The 15,503-nt window shown below is 58.6% G+C and overlaps 1 protein-coding gene across 2 annotated transcripts in view; it reads right to left on the bottom strand.

The window, feature by feature from the left end:
- CPXM2 (carboxypeptidase X, M14 family member 2) overlaps window positions 1-3,724 on the bottom strand; it is an 82,796-nt gene extending 79,072 nt beyond the window's left edge. For both annotated transcript variants that reach the window (XM_045854657.1, XM_045854656.1), the window contains exon 1: window positions 3,202-3,724. In XM_045854657.1, the coding sequence (XP_045710613.1) occupies window positions 3,202-3,514 (313 nt within the window). In that variant the 5' untranslated portion in view covers window positions 3,515-3,724. The remainder of the gene's footprint in view (window positions 1-3,201) is intronic.
- Between the last annotated feature and the right edge of the window lie 11,779 nt (window positions 3,725-15,503).

A 15,503-nucleotide genomic window follows, 5' to 3' on the forward strand; every position in this document is an offset into this window, starting at 1 on the left:
CTACTTCTCCGGGAGTCCGCCAGCCACTCCTGGGAAAATGCAATGCCCTCCACTAACCAAAGGGTTCAGCTGCCCCACGCCAGTGCTGCTGACGCCCACGGCAAACCTCTGCGGCGGCATGAGAGGGCAGCCGAAGCTCACCCCGCAACCAACTCCCCGGGCCCCTGGCTCCTTAGGTCAACCCTCCTGGGAAACACAGACGGAACCCCCTGACGCTCAGATCATTCGCCTTCCGTCTTCCCTTGAGCCCAACCTTCACGAGAGACAAGGACAACCCAGCCCTGGCTAGTGTGGTTCGGCGGGCTGGGCATCATCCCGAAAACTGGAAGGTCCCAGGTTCGATTCCGGGTCAGGGCACGTGCCTGGGTTGCAGACCAGGTCCCCAATTGGGGGCATGCGAGAGGCAACCGATTGATGTTTCTTTCCCTATCTTTTCCTTCCCTTCCCATCCCTCTGAAAATAAGTAAATAAAACCTTAAAGGAAAAAAAAAAGACAAGTACTCTCAGGAAAACATCATCTGCAAAGACAAAGCACATGATGGACTTTCAAATTAGTTTTTGTGCTCCTGCATTCTTGTTCACCCCTGAGTCCAACCTCTCACGCCTGCCTCGGGGCCTCGATCGTGCCCGACCCACAGCACGGAGCCGGAGCTGAGTTCATTCACGCTCAACACCCCGCCCCCCCCGTGTCTCCTCCTTCCATAAACATAAATGCCTCCCTGAGACCCTGTGACGCCTGCGTCTGGAACAGTCCGACGCAGCGGCGAGTGCGTCTCTTACACCGCGAACAGTCCGCGCATCGAGCCGCCCCGTCAAGTGGGAAGAAAGTGAGTTCTCTCGCCCCAGCTGCACTGCACGGAGCTCTCACTGACGCCCGCAGTCAAGGTCATTCCCAAACCGGTCTCTCCCACTGGGGGTCCAAGGTGAAGGATTGCACTGGCCAAGCACACCCCCCACACACACACACACACAAAGGACAGAAGCTGTCAGTCTGTGATACGTGTCCCACTTTGCTTGGCATAGTTGGGGGGGCTTTACTGAGCCCCACACAGCCCACCGGCAACACGGGAGGCCCTGAGCTCAGCCTCTGAGCCGAGTCTGGAATGCTCAAGGACCTGTTGTCCGTGTGGGGATCAGCGACCCCGCTCTCAGCGCACCTGCCATTACTGTCTCAGCGCCCCGACTTCCGTTCCAGGAGGGCGGGGGCAGAGCCTCACCCGGCACCCGTGTGGAGCAGGTTCCTGGTAAAGACCTGTGGCATGAACAGACGGCTCACAGAAGGACTCGCACAGCCATGCCTTGGCACGCTGGAAGGTTTTGCTGGAAAGCTTCTAGAACAATTAGCAAAGCACAGTGAGGGAGCAGGCCCGGTCTTCCTACTCACAGACCAAGAGGCTGAGGGGTCTGCGAAGCTGAGGACCCAGCCCCAGGCCAGGGTGTTAAGTGCCGTCCTCGGACCCTCAGCCTGGGGCTTCTTCCCACCCCCCACCCCGCCATCCCCAGTAAATACCAGTACCTAGCACCCATGTCTTCCGCTAAAATAAAATACTCAAAAAAAAGACACACGCCCTGGCTGGTGTGGCCCAGTGGATTGAACACGGGCCTGTGAACCAAAAAGTCACCGGTTCAACTCCCAGCCAGGGCACATGCCTGAGCTGTGGGCCAGGATGCCGGCTGGGGTCTGCAAGAGACAACCAATTAATGTATGTCTCATATACTGATGTTCCTCTCCCTCCCTTCCTCCTTCCCCCCTTCCCCTCTCTCTAAATATAAATAAATAAAAACACGTGCAAATTTGATTTAGACCACCAAACAAACCAAAAAAAAGGTCTTGAGTTGAAAACCGCAAGAGAAGGGCTTTCAAATCTCCCGAGTGAGCGAGCGACGCGGAGCAAGTTGCCCCACCCCCAGTGCCTTCGCTTCCCCTCCGTAACAACAACGATGGAGTGCCCGCCCCCTGGGCCACGGAAGGGTCAGAGGAGAGGGTGACACTTGCAGCTCCTGACGGAGCCACGGCAGGTGTCCTGTGGACACAAGCATCTATGCCCAGCCCTACTCCACTGTGGCTTTTCCGATCCTTCATTTTCATAATTCTGCAGAAAATATCGGGAGTTCCGGGTGGTTCTGGTCAGGGTTGCGCAGCTCGCGGAACTGCCTGCAGATGCACAGAGCTGCCCAAAACTGAAACGTGGTGGGCAGCACCCCTCGCCCCAGAGCACTGGCCAAGAGGCTGCCCACGCCCAGCTCCACCCCTCCCCCTGCCTCGCTGTAGACTTTCACGGACGATTTAACCAAACAACAGCCATTCCTCCCATGCCAGGAGCTGTGTAAGGCGCCACGGGCACAGTGGGTCCCCTCTTGGGGAAAGCCATCACCATGCCGCTCCGCAATCCTGAAACACTAGGACGGAAGCTCTTTGCAACCCGAGCAAAGAACGTTTGGACCGACTGAGACAGAGTCCCCTTCACAGGGCGTGTGAGACACAGAAGGGGAGTCACTTCCCTGGGACAGGGCCGGCAGGAACCTCTGGTGGGCTCCAGGAGGGTGGAGAGATGGTGGAACACAGGGCACCCCAGGCTGCCTGGGCAGCGGGCCTTTCCCGGTGTCCTCAGCTTACCCTCAAAACTGGGGGAGGGGGGCACCGGGGTCCGGCTGCAGCCCAAGGCTCCCCAGCAGAGGCTCCCTAAGTGGGCAGAGGACTCAAGGGACCCTGAGAAAGCAGGAGATGGGGAGGCGGCTGAGGGCACCCTGGCTGGGTCAAGGCCTACTCCTGAGCTGTCTCCAGAAGGCCACTGTGCCGGGACACACCAACCCTTCACCTCCCCAAACCCGAAACTGAAAACTGGGCAGAGGAGGACGAGTGTCTGGCAAGGGGATCCTTTGCTCAGCACCCCTCAAACTGGGCGCAAGAGGTGCCCAGCTCCCCGGCAGCGTCCCAGCTGCACAGCCCTGCCTCTCCCTGAGGGGGTGCCAGTCAGGTTCAAGTTCTGGGGAGCTCTGAGGGGCCGGCAGGGTGCGCAGGACACTCTCTAGAAAGGCGGGGGCGGGGCTGCGCTGCGGTGAGGAGGGTCGTGGGGGTCTCCCGTCCTAGATGCACAGACAAGGAAGCCAGCCGATCCCCCAGACCTAGCTGGCTGTGCTGGGAGAGGTTCACGGCCACGGATGTCCCCTCGGACCGCCCCAGTGCAGAAAGTTCCTTACCTGGTGCAGGCGTCTCCGGAACCAACTTCTCCCTCTTGGGAGCTTTCTTGGGCTTGGTCGCCTTCTTGGGTGGCCTGGGCTCCAGCAGGCGCAGCTCCCGCGCCCCCTCCCCCGCCCCCGCGGGCGGAGGCGGCAGCGGCGAGAAGGACTCAGGCTCCAGCTCCGGGCGCGCATAGTAGTGCTCCTGGCTCCAGATCTCCTGCACGTAGTAGTCGGGGTTCTCTAGGGCTGCTTCCTGAGCCCCTGCCCCGGCCAGCGCCACCTCCAGGATCACCAGGGCCAGCACCAGTGTGGCGGGCCCCCGGCCGGCCATGCCAACTCTGCCCCGCTCCCTAGGCAGGGTTGCTGTGGCCGGGAGCGGCGGGCGGGCGGTGGGCTTGGACGCTGCAGTGCGGCGCACAAGGCGCGGGAGGCGGCAGGCTGGCCGCGCGTGTGACCGGCCGGCTGGGCTGGGCTGGGCTGGGCCAGGCCAAAGGCGGGCAGGGGCCCCGCCAGCCGCGGGGCGGGTGCAGGGGGGCCGGCCCCGCCCTTCCTCCTTCGCTCCCTTTCCCCACCAACGGCGCCAACTCCGCAGCGGCTGGCCCGGGGAGGCAGGTATTGGAGCCATCTCCATCCCGGTGACTGTCTCCAAACTTTTCCCTGACCGGCACCCGCGCATCTGAGCTGCCCTGCTGGGCGCCGCCTCCCCAGAGATGCAGAGGAATCCCCTCTGGAAGAAAATGTGTCCCGCCCTTTGGTTTTGCCGGTTGCAGAACCATGACCAGAGATGGCAGAGGATTCACATAGGTCCTTAGGCAAACTGAAGCTGGAAACCTGGACCAGACACGCATTTCCCATTGGGCTACAGTTTTCCACTCACCTTGACCCTGATGCTGTTGCAGGCACTGTGATGGAATTCCTGAGCCACCCGGTCACCAGGGTTCAGAGGAGCCACCGGGCCAAGGCCCGATGACTGCGGGGTCCCCGTTCCCATACGAGACGGTGTCTCTGGGGGACTGACAAGTGGAAAGTGGAACTATCCTCGGCCGGCCTGGGCCAGCCCCGGTGACGGGTTCGTCCACAGAGCCTCCCCTGCCCAGAGCCGCCCTCGTCAGGCAGGAGGGGAGCTCAGCGCCTCCCGAGAGGGTGCCCGCTGCCCGGGGAATATCTTTGCGCTGGTCCTCCAGGCTGGGTGTTGGGGGTGCGGGCCTCCGTTGGTTTTCTCATTGGTTCCCTGTTGCTGCTGCAACAGAGGACCGCGAATCTCATGGTTTAAAGCAACAGGTACTGATTGCCTTGCGGCTCTGCGGGTTAGAGGTCTGAGCAGGTGCCATCAGCCAAAATCAGCACCGGCAGGCTGCGCTCCCCAGCGGAGCCTCTTGGGGGGTGGGGGGGGCCTTCCAGGCTCATGGCAGGGCCGGGGGGAGGGGGGGGTTGAAGCCAGTTTCCCCGGCCGTGTCCCTGAGGCCCCGAGGACGTGCTGGCCATCAGCCCCGCCCTGTTGGCCTTCTCCTGCCGGCTGCCCACGCTCCTTCCCTTGCTTTCCACAAGGACTGCCTGGTGGCCTCTCCGGCCCTGGGCTGTGGGCTGCACCCCAGAGCCCGCGCTGGTGCGCCGACTCCCTCCGTGGCTCGAGCTCTCCCTGACGTCCGCCCCTGCGGCCGGTTTCCTCCCGGCACTGGAGCGAGGTCTCTGCTTGGGGGGGGGCTCCTGCCCTTTGATGGGCCCGGACAGTGCAGGACGGTCCCCTCTCTGGGGGTGATGACCCAGCCACACCTGCTGTCCCAAGCCCGGCGTGCCGTGAAACCAGCGTGTTCTCGGGGCCCCGAGACTCAGGAAGGGATGTCTTTGGAGGGCCATTGGTCTCCCAAGGGACAGACTGGCCCTCCTTTCTGAACGGACTGCCACCTTCCCCGTCCCCAAGGGCCCTGCCATTCCGGGATGACGGGGAGCTGAATCTGGGCTCCCCGGCAAGTTCCCCGTTTTCCTGGCATCACGGGCCTGAGCCCGCACGGTGGGCGGGCAGCGTGCGGACCAGCCCAGCTGCCGTCCTCTGCCTCCGCCCCCCCACTGGCCACCCCCACCGGCCACCTCGCTCTTTCCCTTTGCTGCCCCCACCCCAACAGGCCACCGAGCCGGGCCACCCTTCGGGGCAGGTCGTCCAGTCCCGGCCCCCCCCCCCCGGCCACAGACAACGCAGAGTGGCCGTGATGAGAAGAGGAAGCTCGGGCCCAGGCGGGGCCCCACTCGCCTCCCCACCAGGAGGGAGGCCATGGACCGGGTCCCCAGGACATTCCAGGACCAGAGCTGGCGGGGGTCTCCGGAGTGAGACAAGAGGCAGGCCCCCTTGCCCCCCTCAACCACCCTCCCAGCAGGCCGGGCCGGGCTGCTCCGGGACCCCCTTGGATGTGCACTCGCACTCCTCCGTGGTGTGTCCCCAGAGGCCACTCACACGGCACTTTTATCCTAGGCCAGGCACTCCAGGCGACAAACCAGGCCAGCGCGGGGCTCCCCAGGCAGAACGGAACCCGCTTCCGGCAGCAGGCGACCCGCCGAGAAGTCGCAGCTGGCTGTGTGGAGCACAAGGAGGGGGCCCCCTGGTGTCCTGGCACCCAGCAGCGGCCTCCGAGACCACCCAGGCCAGAGTCACAGCCGGCACCACCCCCACCAAAGACGCCAGAGCTTGCAGAACGTGCAGGCGTCGGGCCCAGACCCGCGGGAGCCTCCCGCGAGGTAGGGCGGGCCACTGGCGTGTCTACAAAGCTCCACAAGTCATTCTGAGGCGGCGAGAACTTGAGACGGGCCTCCCCTCCCATTTCACAGAGGGGGAGACTGAGGCCCAGGCTCCCCCACAGACCCAAAGCAAACTAGCGACAGTCAGGACGACACCCTGCTTTTGTGCCTCCCTGTCCGACAGTGTGCACCTGTGTGGCCCTGAACCCCTGAGTTCCGAAAACACGATACTTTCCCGGCACCTCAGCAAAGACGTTACCGTGCACCTGCTCCACGGCGTTGGGCCAGCGCTCAGACACCGCTCCCCCCGCCCAAGGGCAACTCGATTTTCAGCTCGTCCCTGGAATCGGGAACTGTGTCCCACTGCTCACTGCTCCCCCATCGTTGCTGGTTTGTTTTCCAGGGACAGACACGTCATTAAAGCAAGCGGAGCAGACAGAACAAGAGTCGATTGCACGGAAGCCAATTCCCCCAACACGCAGCGGTCCACAGCACTGCGTGGGCTGCCTCGTCCACCCCTGGTCCCTCTCCCTCTGGGGCTGCTCGCCTGCAACCTTGTAGGGCACAATCCGGGGAGGGCAGGAAGGTGGGGTGGCGAAGCTGACCTCGCTTTCTTGTCTCCGTGCCCCATCCTGCTTCTCCACACTGCCTGTCTGCTCGGGGGCGCGGGGGGCGGGGGGTGGTGCTTCCTTAGTCCTCAGCTTCCCGGATGAGGACGGTCTCCTCTCTCCTTTACCATCTGATCAGTCCATAGAGGGGTGGGCCAGAGTAGGGTCACAGTTGTTGGTATGGAAATAATATGGCGAATAAATAACAATGCAAGGATAAACTCTGTGTTTTGTGTACTCACAGCTATAAATCTACTTTGGCCACCCCTAGACACATGCATCTAGGACTTACGAACATGTATCTAACATTGCTCCTTGTGGCTCGCACCCTTTACCCCAGTGCTTCCTCCGTTCCCGCATCCGGGATCCTAGTCCGTTGTTCGGAGCCTCACGCCCGATGACCGGAGCCCTTACTCGGCGGGCCTCCCTCGAGGGCTTGCCGTCCACCCTGCACGGGAAGCTACCAGCTCTCCCCCCGAAACACCCGTGCGTAGGGTGGCTTTCTCACTGGCGAACCCAAAGGGCCTGTCGGTCCCACGTAAATGCAGCCCCTCTGTGTAGGACTTGGGGGGCTCATGTACGCACCCGAACCTGGTTTTCCCAGCTTACCAATGGGCAACGATGATAAAGCGTACTCTTTTCCTTATTACTGATTTTTTTTTAGAAAGAAAGAGAGAAGTGGGGGGGAGAGAGAGAGCAGAAAACATCGATCTGTTTTCCACTTACTGCGGTATCCCCTGGTGGGTCCTTGCATGTGCCCAGACCGGGGGTCCAACCCACAACCGCGTGGGGACGACACTCTAACCATTGAGCCGCCTGGCCGGGGTGGTCCAGCATGGTCTTCACCGCCCCCGGCCCAGGGTCCGTGAACTCCTCATTAACTAGTGATCGCTGTGATCTGCCAATTCCACATCCTCCGTGGAAGCCGTGGAACACAAGAAAGACAAAAACAATTCCCAGTAAATCCTCGTGGCGCGGCTCACCGGGGCTAGGGGTCTTTCATAGTGTGGGCAGAAAGTGCTTCCTTCTGAGACCTTTTGTTCCCCACTTCACAATGTGTTGAGCTGACATCGGGGACCCTGCAAGGACAAGGAGCCTTTCCCGGCAGCGTGAGTGGAGCTCGGTAAGGGGCTCACTCGTCGCGGACGTGCTTCGTGCTATAAAGCTGAGCCTCGGGCTGGGCAAAGCTGCTGATGCAAACCTGGACACCAAAATGGCAGCTCAGAACGGCCCCCCCCCGCCACCCGCACCCCGGCTTCCGAGTCTCTCAGACGGTGTTGTTTCAAGTCTACCCGCTGCTGGCTTCTCTCGGGAACGTTGCGTGCTTTTCTGTCAAGCAAAGTCAGCCCGTGTTCATTCATTCATTCATTCATTTCTGACACTCAGGATTCTGTCCGGCTAATTTCTATTGCACGGCCTAAATCTGTGCTTGTCAAAGAATCCTCAGACACCTTACCTAGCTAACACCTTTTGAAATATGTATGAGCCCCACCGAGGAGATTTGTGTGGAGTTGCCTGACGAGGAACGTTACAGTGTTACAGGTCCAGAGAGCGTGCTGTTGGAACAAATGTCACGACATGGATCCTTTCACAGTATTTTTCATATTGAACTCTCACACCTGCTCCTTTCCCTAATTATCCGGAGGTTTTTACACCCAGAGAGAACGAAAATGGAAATGTTTTGTTTTTTAAGATCAAGTAATTTGAAAAATTAGCTACTATGTATAAAAACATGCTCTGACACAGTCGTTGCTAAAAATACAGTCTCGAGATAGACGCCCGTGGAAAGAGATACAAAGTTGTTATGGCAACTCTGATTATAACCGCAGAGCTGGAGGGTTTTCCCCAGCGTTGTTGCTCCGTGGAGACGTGGCAGTTTAAATGGCAATGTCCTCTGTGATGTCCTCAATCTCATCACTGCATAATTACCCGTTTCACATTTAATTTTCAACATGTTCTTCCTCCGATGCTCTGCAGACTCGGCGCCGCTCTGATGAGCCTCGTTTCCGTTCTTAGCTCGTGCCCCCCCACCCCCACCCCCAAACGCAGCTCTCCTCCTCCCTGTGGCCTCTGTGCTGTGATTTCACTTCCAGGTCGACCTGGAGGACCCGGCTTTGGCTTGAGGTCCTCCACGTGTGAGTAAGAAGATGCTGTTGTGAAACTGTTAGGAAATACACACTCCTGGGGAGACAGCGCAGTCCGGAGTCAGGGGTTGCTTTGCGTCCCTGGAGACCCGGCGTCCGGGTCACCCACCGCGTGCAGGACGGTTTCCGGGCAGGAGCACATCTGACCTTGGGGCGCGGCGGACACAGCGGAGAGCGGGAACAGACCGGCCAATGGGGCTGAAGACGTTCAAGTGGGAGCCAGCCCGTCTTTGTGGACAAGTTCCTGATGGTCTTGCAGGTGAATTTACTTACAAAAAATGCCAACATTCCCATCTTATCAAAGTTTTATTCCAGGACATTTTTTTTAAAAGAGTAAAACCTTCTTAGATCATTTTATGCAGCTAAGGTAATCTTGATCCTAAAGCCAGAGAATGACAATATATATTTTTAAAGGACATAATGGGCTCGTTTCATTAGGAACATGGATGCAAAAAAAATTAGGTCAAATAGTAGCTAACCGGCTCCAACAGCTTGTTGTTTAACGCGGTGTGACAAAGTCGGCCTTGTCTGAGGGACCCACGGGTGGTGCAGCAGCAGCAAACCCCCCTGCGCAGCTCAGCACATCAACAGGCCAGACCCCTGCATCGTGTGACTGTGCGAACCAACGAACTGTCAACAAATTATCCGAATCAGAGAAGCATTTCTTTTTCTTTTTAAAAATAGTTTATTTATTTATTTTTAGAGAGCGGAGGGGAGGGAGATAGAGAGGGTGAGAAACTTCAATGTGTGGTTGCCTCTCAAGCATGCCCCACTGGGGGCCTGGCCCGAAAGTCAGGCATGCGCCCTGACTGGGAATCAAACCAGCAACCCTTTGGTTCACAGGCCGGCACTCAATCCACTGAGCCACACCAGCCAGGGCAGAGAAGCATTTCTTAATATTTAACACCTATTTAGAAGAGAAATTCTTAGAAAACCACAAATAAAAGGGAGCTTTCTTATCCTGATAAAGGTTGTACACCGAAATCCACAGCAAACACTATAATTAATGGAGCCGATTTAGAAGCGTTCTCTCTGGAACTGCATTCCCGGCCAGACAGCCGCTGTCACCGGATGTTACAGTTTCACACGGTCCCGGAAGCTGTGACCAATGCTATAGGGAAATCAAAGGGCAGAAAAGGCACGCATTTTAAAGGAAAAAACTTTTAAATCATTATGATAAGAGATGAATAATTGGATCATTTACCCAGGAAAATCAGCAGAATCCTCAGACAAAAGGAAACATAGTTTTACAAGACGGCATGATGAAAGATAAACTTTTTAGAAGTCCTTAACATCTCTCTACACCCCTAATAACAAACATGAAAACATAACACAGGGTAAGGTGAATTCACAATAGCAGTCATTATGGCCGGAATGAGTTTGGACTTCATCTGACCAAGAACATTCCGAAATAAAAGATGTGGAAAGTGTCCCGAAAAAATGGCAAGGCAGGTCCTGCTCTTCCACGGACAGCACAGGGTCACAAAGATTCGATTCTCCCCCCACACATTAATCTATAAACTAATCAATTACAAATATAAGTGATTTATATGCAACTAAACTTTATTGGGATTTTTGGCACATTCAATAAACTTACTCTAAAATACACATGGCAGGAAGAACACCCTGGCAGCTGCAATCACCTTGACTTTCCCAACCAGGTGTTAAGACATATCTCGAACTCACCATTGGAAAATAAGAAAGAGGAAACAAAAATCATATTACTGACACCGAAATAGACCACAGACCAACGCAACAAAAGAGAGAGCTTAGGTGCAGCCTTGCGTGGGTTGTATCGAGAACAGCACCCGGCATGAAATGTTATGAACTGAGAATCCTCATTCTTCCATCTTCAAAGACCCAATATGTGGCGTTGGGATCCCTGGCTGTCTACACGGGCAGAGCCGTAACTGGGTCCTTACCTGACCCGCTCGCAGAGGTGGACTCCAGGTGGATTAAAGAACTACGTGTGAAGTGTGAAACCTTCAGGGTAAGGGAAGAACATGCAGGAAGCTGTCTCTGTGACCCACAGACGGGGAAAAGCTTTGTGCTCGAGCGTGCAAACCGCAAAGCGGAAATAAGAATAAAAGCCAGTGACATCTCTCTGGTCGAGATAAAGAATGGCGCTCCGCAAAGCAGCACAGGCTGGACGGAACGAGCAGGCAGGCAGCACACATCTGCCAAAACGTAACGCCCGTGAGGCACGAGGGAGAAAAACACCCAACAGAAAACTGGGCAAAGGCCAGGACCACGCTCCTGACGGAGAGAAAGCGCAAGCATCTAACCACATCGTGATCAGAGGGGAAGACTCAAGTGATGATGAGGTTCCGTCCGGCGGCTGTTAACGGGGCAGAGAGGGGAAGCCGAAGGGGACAAGCGTTGGTGACAGTGTGGGGTGACAGGAGCCCCCAGCACGGGACCAGGGAAGGACAACCGTGTGGACAGCAGACTCGTGCTTCCCGGCACATCCCAAAGGAGCACGTGCCCGGCCCACCTCCATGCCCAGTGTGTGCTTCAGAGAAAACGCTGCAGATCGTGAACCCCGTGCGAAAGAACGCTCTAGCTGAGAAGAAGCATCTTTTCCTGCTGACATGCTTGTGCCGACCGAGCACAGTGCCCGAACCCCGGTCACAGATCCCCGAAGCGCTCTCTGCAGGTGGCTGTCGGAAAGCAGACGACGTCGGTCAACCAGAGTGATTCATCCTTTTCGTTTCCACTGGACTGGATAAGCCGGCCAACGTTAAGGGACCCCCTTCTGAGGTCAGCCCAAATTACTGACCAACTCAGAGTAACCTTTCGGCCTTCCGGAACGTGCCGGTTACCTAGGGAGCGGCCGACGTAGGAGGAACAGGTGAGCAGGGGCAGCATGCCCTTCGCCCTCTGGGGGCTGAATGACACAGGCCCCTGGACAGTGGGAAAAATAGGCCCCTGTCCTCGGGCTGCCGCTGCCTGGTCAAGGTCTCTCACTCTGAGCACGGGCCTGGAGCTGGGGCACGGCAGTTTTTAAAACTCAATTTCACGACACATCTAGGGGCATAATCGGGGAATGTGGGTTTTTATTTTAAGCCTTGGGATCCTTCCCTCCCACTTGAGTGCCACCGAAGGGGACCTCTGAGTTGTAAACCAGGGGCCGAAATGCAGAGTGCTTGCAGGGGCTCGGGCATCAAGGGCGGGAGCCCCTGGGGGCAGCCAACAGCATTGCCCACCCGCCAAGCACGCCCCGCCCTCCACGGGCAAAGGCGGGCAGCTGTCACATCCGACCGTGAACGCCGGCGCTCAGAACCCACTTCTCCTCCTAAGCGGGCTCACATTCGGGGCCGGAGACCCCATGCTTCCCGCAGCCGACCAAAATCGGCAGGCACGGTGACAACCTGGATAAAACTCGTCAGTCTCTTTCAGACCCAAGCTTCCAAACTCCAGTGGGTGAAACAAAAAGCATGTTTATTCATATGGTTTCCACTCTCTACCCTGGAGGTGGGGTGGGGGAGGGTGTTACGTACTGGGGTATTTAAATTTCCTATTTTAATATACAGGGAGAGGCAAAAGTAGGCTTGTAGTTCTGAGTTCACAAACCAGAGTTTACACTCGTATTATTGTTCATTGACTATTGTATTATTTTCCCCATGAGCAGCTGGAAACTTTCGCCGCCGCCCCGCCTGCACGTAAACAGCCGCCAAACGCAGTCGCTGGGTCAGCAGCGCCGCACCTGGAGAAGCGGCAGGTTACCCGTCGGAGTCAGACCATCACGGGTCCGAGAGCTTCTCATCTCGCCTCTGCTGCTCACTAGCTGTCAGCCTGCAACAGGGACCTCCTGCACCGTCCTAGCCTCGGTTTACCTGTCTGTAAAGCGGGGGAATCGCACCCTGACCTGAGAGAGGGCTGGGGCAAGGACGGAATAACACTGTGCAAATAATCGCCCAGGTGGAGCAGGGTTCCCGGGCGCACCCGGGAAAGGGCAGCCGCCGCTGTTGGCGACGGGTCCCTGAGCAGGGTGTGTGCTCACAGCCGGCGGGTCCTAATGGAGAGACGCAGTCTCCACAGAGGCCACCCCCACCCACGCCTTTGCAAACCTTGTTGCCAATCCTGGACGCTCTCCAGCCCTGCCTGTCCTGGCAGCCCCCTGCTTGCTCTTTGAGGTCCAACTCTATGGCCTCTTCCAGCGGAAGCCTCGCTGCATGCAGCTGGGAGAGGCCCTCTGTCCTCACTGCTGGGCTCCGGCAGCATCCTGCACATGGCTCCTGGGCCCTCGGGAGATCGAGTGCAGGCACTGCGGTGACTTACCCACGGCACAGCAGACTCCTCCCAGAGCGAGAGCGCTGGAGAGCAGCTGGCATCGTTCCTGAATGCAGAAGGTGCTCAGTAAATGCTGACTGGCTGCGTGAAAGGACCTTGAGAGCAGAGTCTAAGGTGTGATTTCTCTCAGCATCTATTGCAGGGCCTAGCCCAGTGCCTGGCACATAGTAGGTGCTCAATAAACAGCCATGCACTGAAGTGGACTTTCAAAGTCCACACTGCCTGGACTGCATTTGGTCCCTTCCAGCAAAGCCTGTGATCTGGAGCACCCTCCTGCCCTGTCCTGCCACCTTCACCACCACCGGGTCCCTGGTCCCTCCATGATGTCGGGGAGGCCCTCCCCAAGTGCACAAGGTCAGGAGGACCTGCCACTCCCGCAAACCCTGGTGTGCTCTCCTGCCTGGTTCCCAGGGAGGGAGCCCCCGCCTGGGGGAGGGCTCTTTGCCACGTGCACAGAGGGGTCCCCAGTTGGCACAGCCTCTGGATGTCTTCCAGTGGATTCCATTTTCAAAGAAGGAAGAGCTGGAGCCAGACCAATTAATTTTTGAACTCCCCAGAGACCCAAATTTAACAAGGTTTGCCAGGCTTAGCTGCAGCCTGGCACAAAGGGAGACTTTCTGGGGAAACTCTCAGCCTCCAGGGTGGGGGAGGAGCGGGGGGTCAGCTGGCCAGGGCCCGCACCTCCCCCATGAGATCCTACCCTCAGCGCTTAGCTCGGTCCTTGGAGAAAGAATCAGTGAGACCTAGGGCCGGAAATAAAAATAGCATCACAACAATTAGAAACAATATGCAATATTTTCTTTTTTAAGTAAAAGCTTCCCAGGTCCTCGTCACATTAACACAATTCCTTCCAGCCTTCGGGTCCCAGTTTAGATGTCCCTTCCTCAGAGGGCCCCTGCCGGGAGATTCTGTTGCAAGAAAGGCTTGTCCCCTGCCCCCCTCTCCTGGCCCTGCCCCCTGCTCTTCTCCTCCCCGCCACCCACCCCACCCACCGCACTCGGTCCCCCTCCTGACTGTGCCAGTGCGGTGGCCCTGAGGGGTCCCGAGTGACGTGCCTGGGTCCAGGTTCGGGCTCCGTCACTCCGTGGCTCTGTCCTGGGGCAGGTCCCCTCACTTCTCTGTGCCTCGCTGTCCTCATCTGAAAATTGGGGGCAACCGTTTCTCCGCCCCAGGCTTGTGGGGGTAAATGTGTTCATGCACATCAGGTGCTCGGAGCAGGGCCTCCCCATGGGGCCGGCGTCACACGTCTTACTCACGGAGGAGTGACCACTCCTAGCCCCACTCCTGGATGGGCGGAGGGGGTGGGGGCAGGTGTGCGGGAAAGGCTGGCCCAGGCTCTGCCCCGTCTGCCCACACCCACCCCACGATGAACCCCTCTCTGGCCAGATGGGTGTCTTCCTCTTCCGCATCCACTCATCAGGGTGCGGTCCCCTCCGCCGCCACCCACCCACCCCTTCCTTCCGGTGTGTCACCCGCCCACCCACCAAAGCACCCTTCCCAGTGGGCACACGGTCTCCCCTGCACCGGGAGGCTGGAGTCCCCGAGAGTGAGGCCTGTGGCCCCCACGCTCTGGGCCAGGCAGGTGGCAGGGGCGCCGGGACGTGACCTGAGACCAGGACAGAAGAGGCTTTCAGCTCCTCTTAGACACCTCCTGACACGTGCTCCCCCCCCCCCGCCCCGGGGGCCACTCCCAGTGCGCGGCAAAGGCAAAGAGGGGCTGGAGGAGGGACCGGGGGCACCGCGCGGCCCCTCTGCAGCCGAGTTGTTTGCAGCTTAAGGGCAGTGTGACCTCGGTGATGAAGCTGTGACTCCGGAGGGAGCAGTGCAAGGAGGGAGCCGTGAACCCGAGCCACTTTGGTTCTAGGGATGTCACTCTCTGTGCCTCAGCCAGTCAGAGCCTCCGTGGCTCATCTGCAAACTAAGCAGCTGGGCGGTGACCCTGGAGGCTCCTCCCCCTTCTCCAGTCCCGGATCTTCTGACGCTGTGACCACACCCCTGACGCTCTCAGCCCAGGGCAGAGGATGCCCTTCGCCTTCAGGGGCCTCGTCCTTCCCCTGGACCCCCTGTTCCCCGCCTCTGTGAACCCCAGTGTCAGATCGCAGCACAGCCACAGCCCCCTCCTCCCCGGCCTGCAGTTTCTCTCATCCCAGCGCCTCCCTGGCTCCACCCCCACCCTCACCCCACTCCGTCCCCCACCCCGCCCTGAAACTCGGCTCCCTGACCCCATCAGTGCACAAGCGCAAACCCATCGATGCTTCCTCACTACCCAGAGGACAACCGAACCCCGGGGTCTGTGTGAACTCCCCCGCCCTCACCTGCCAACACTCTGCTCCCCACTTCCTCCACCAGGGGTGCCCAGGTATGGCAATGAAGTCGCACCATCCACAGAGCCCCGCACTGTCTCACTCACCCACAGGCCACGGCCAGGAACGGCCGCACCTGCTCCAGGAAGCGCCCCCACCCCGCCCCAGCCACCTCCACCTGCTTCAACTCCCCTCCCCACAGCCCCGCATTTCATGCCAGAAGCACGAAAGAAAGGGGCCCA

This window comes from Phyllostomus hastatus, unplaced genomic scaffold (assembly GCF_019186645.2).
Source record: "Phyllostomus hastatus isolate PE091 unplaced genomic scaffold, TTU_PhHast_1.1 phas_scaffold_1066, whole genome shotgun sequence".
NCBI lineage: Eukaryota > Metazoa > Chordata > Mammalia > Chiroptera > Phyllostomidae > Phyllostomus > Phyllostomus hastatus.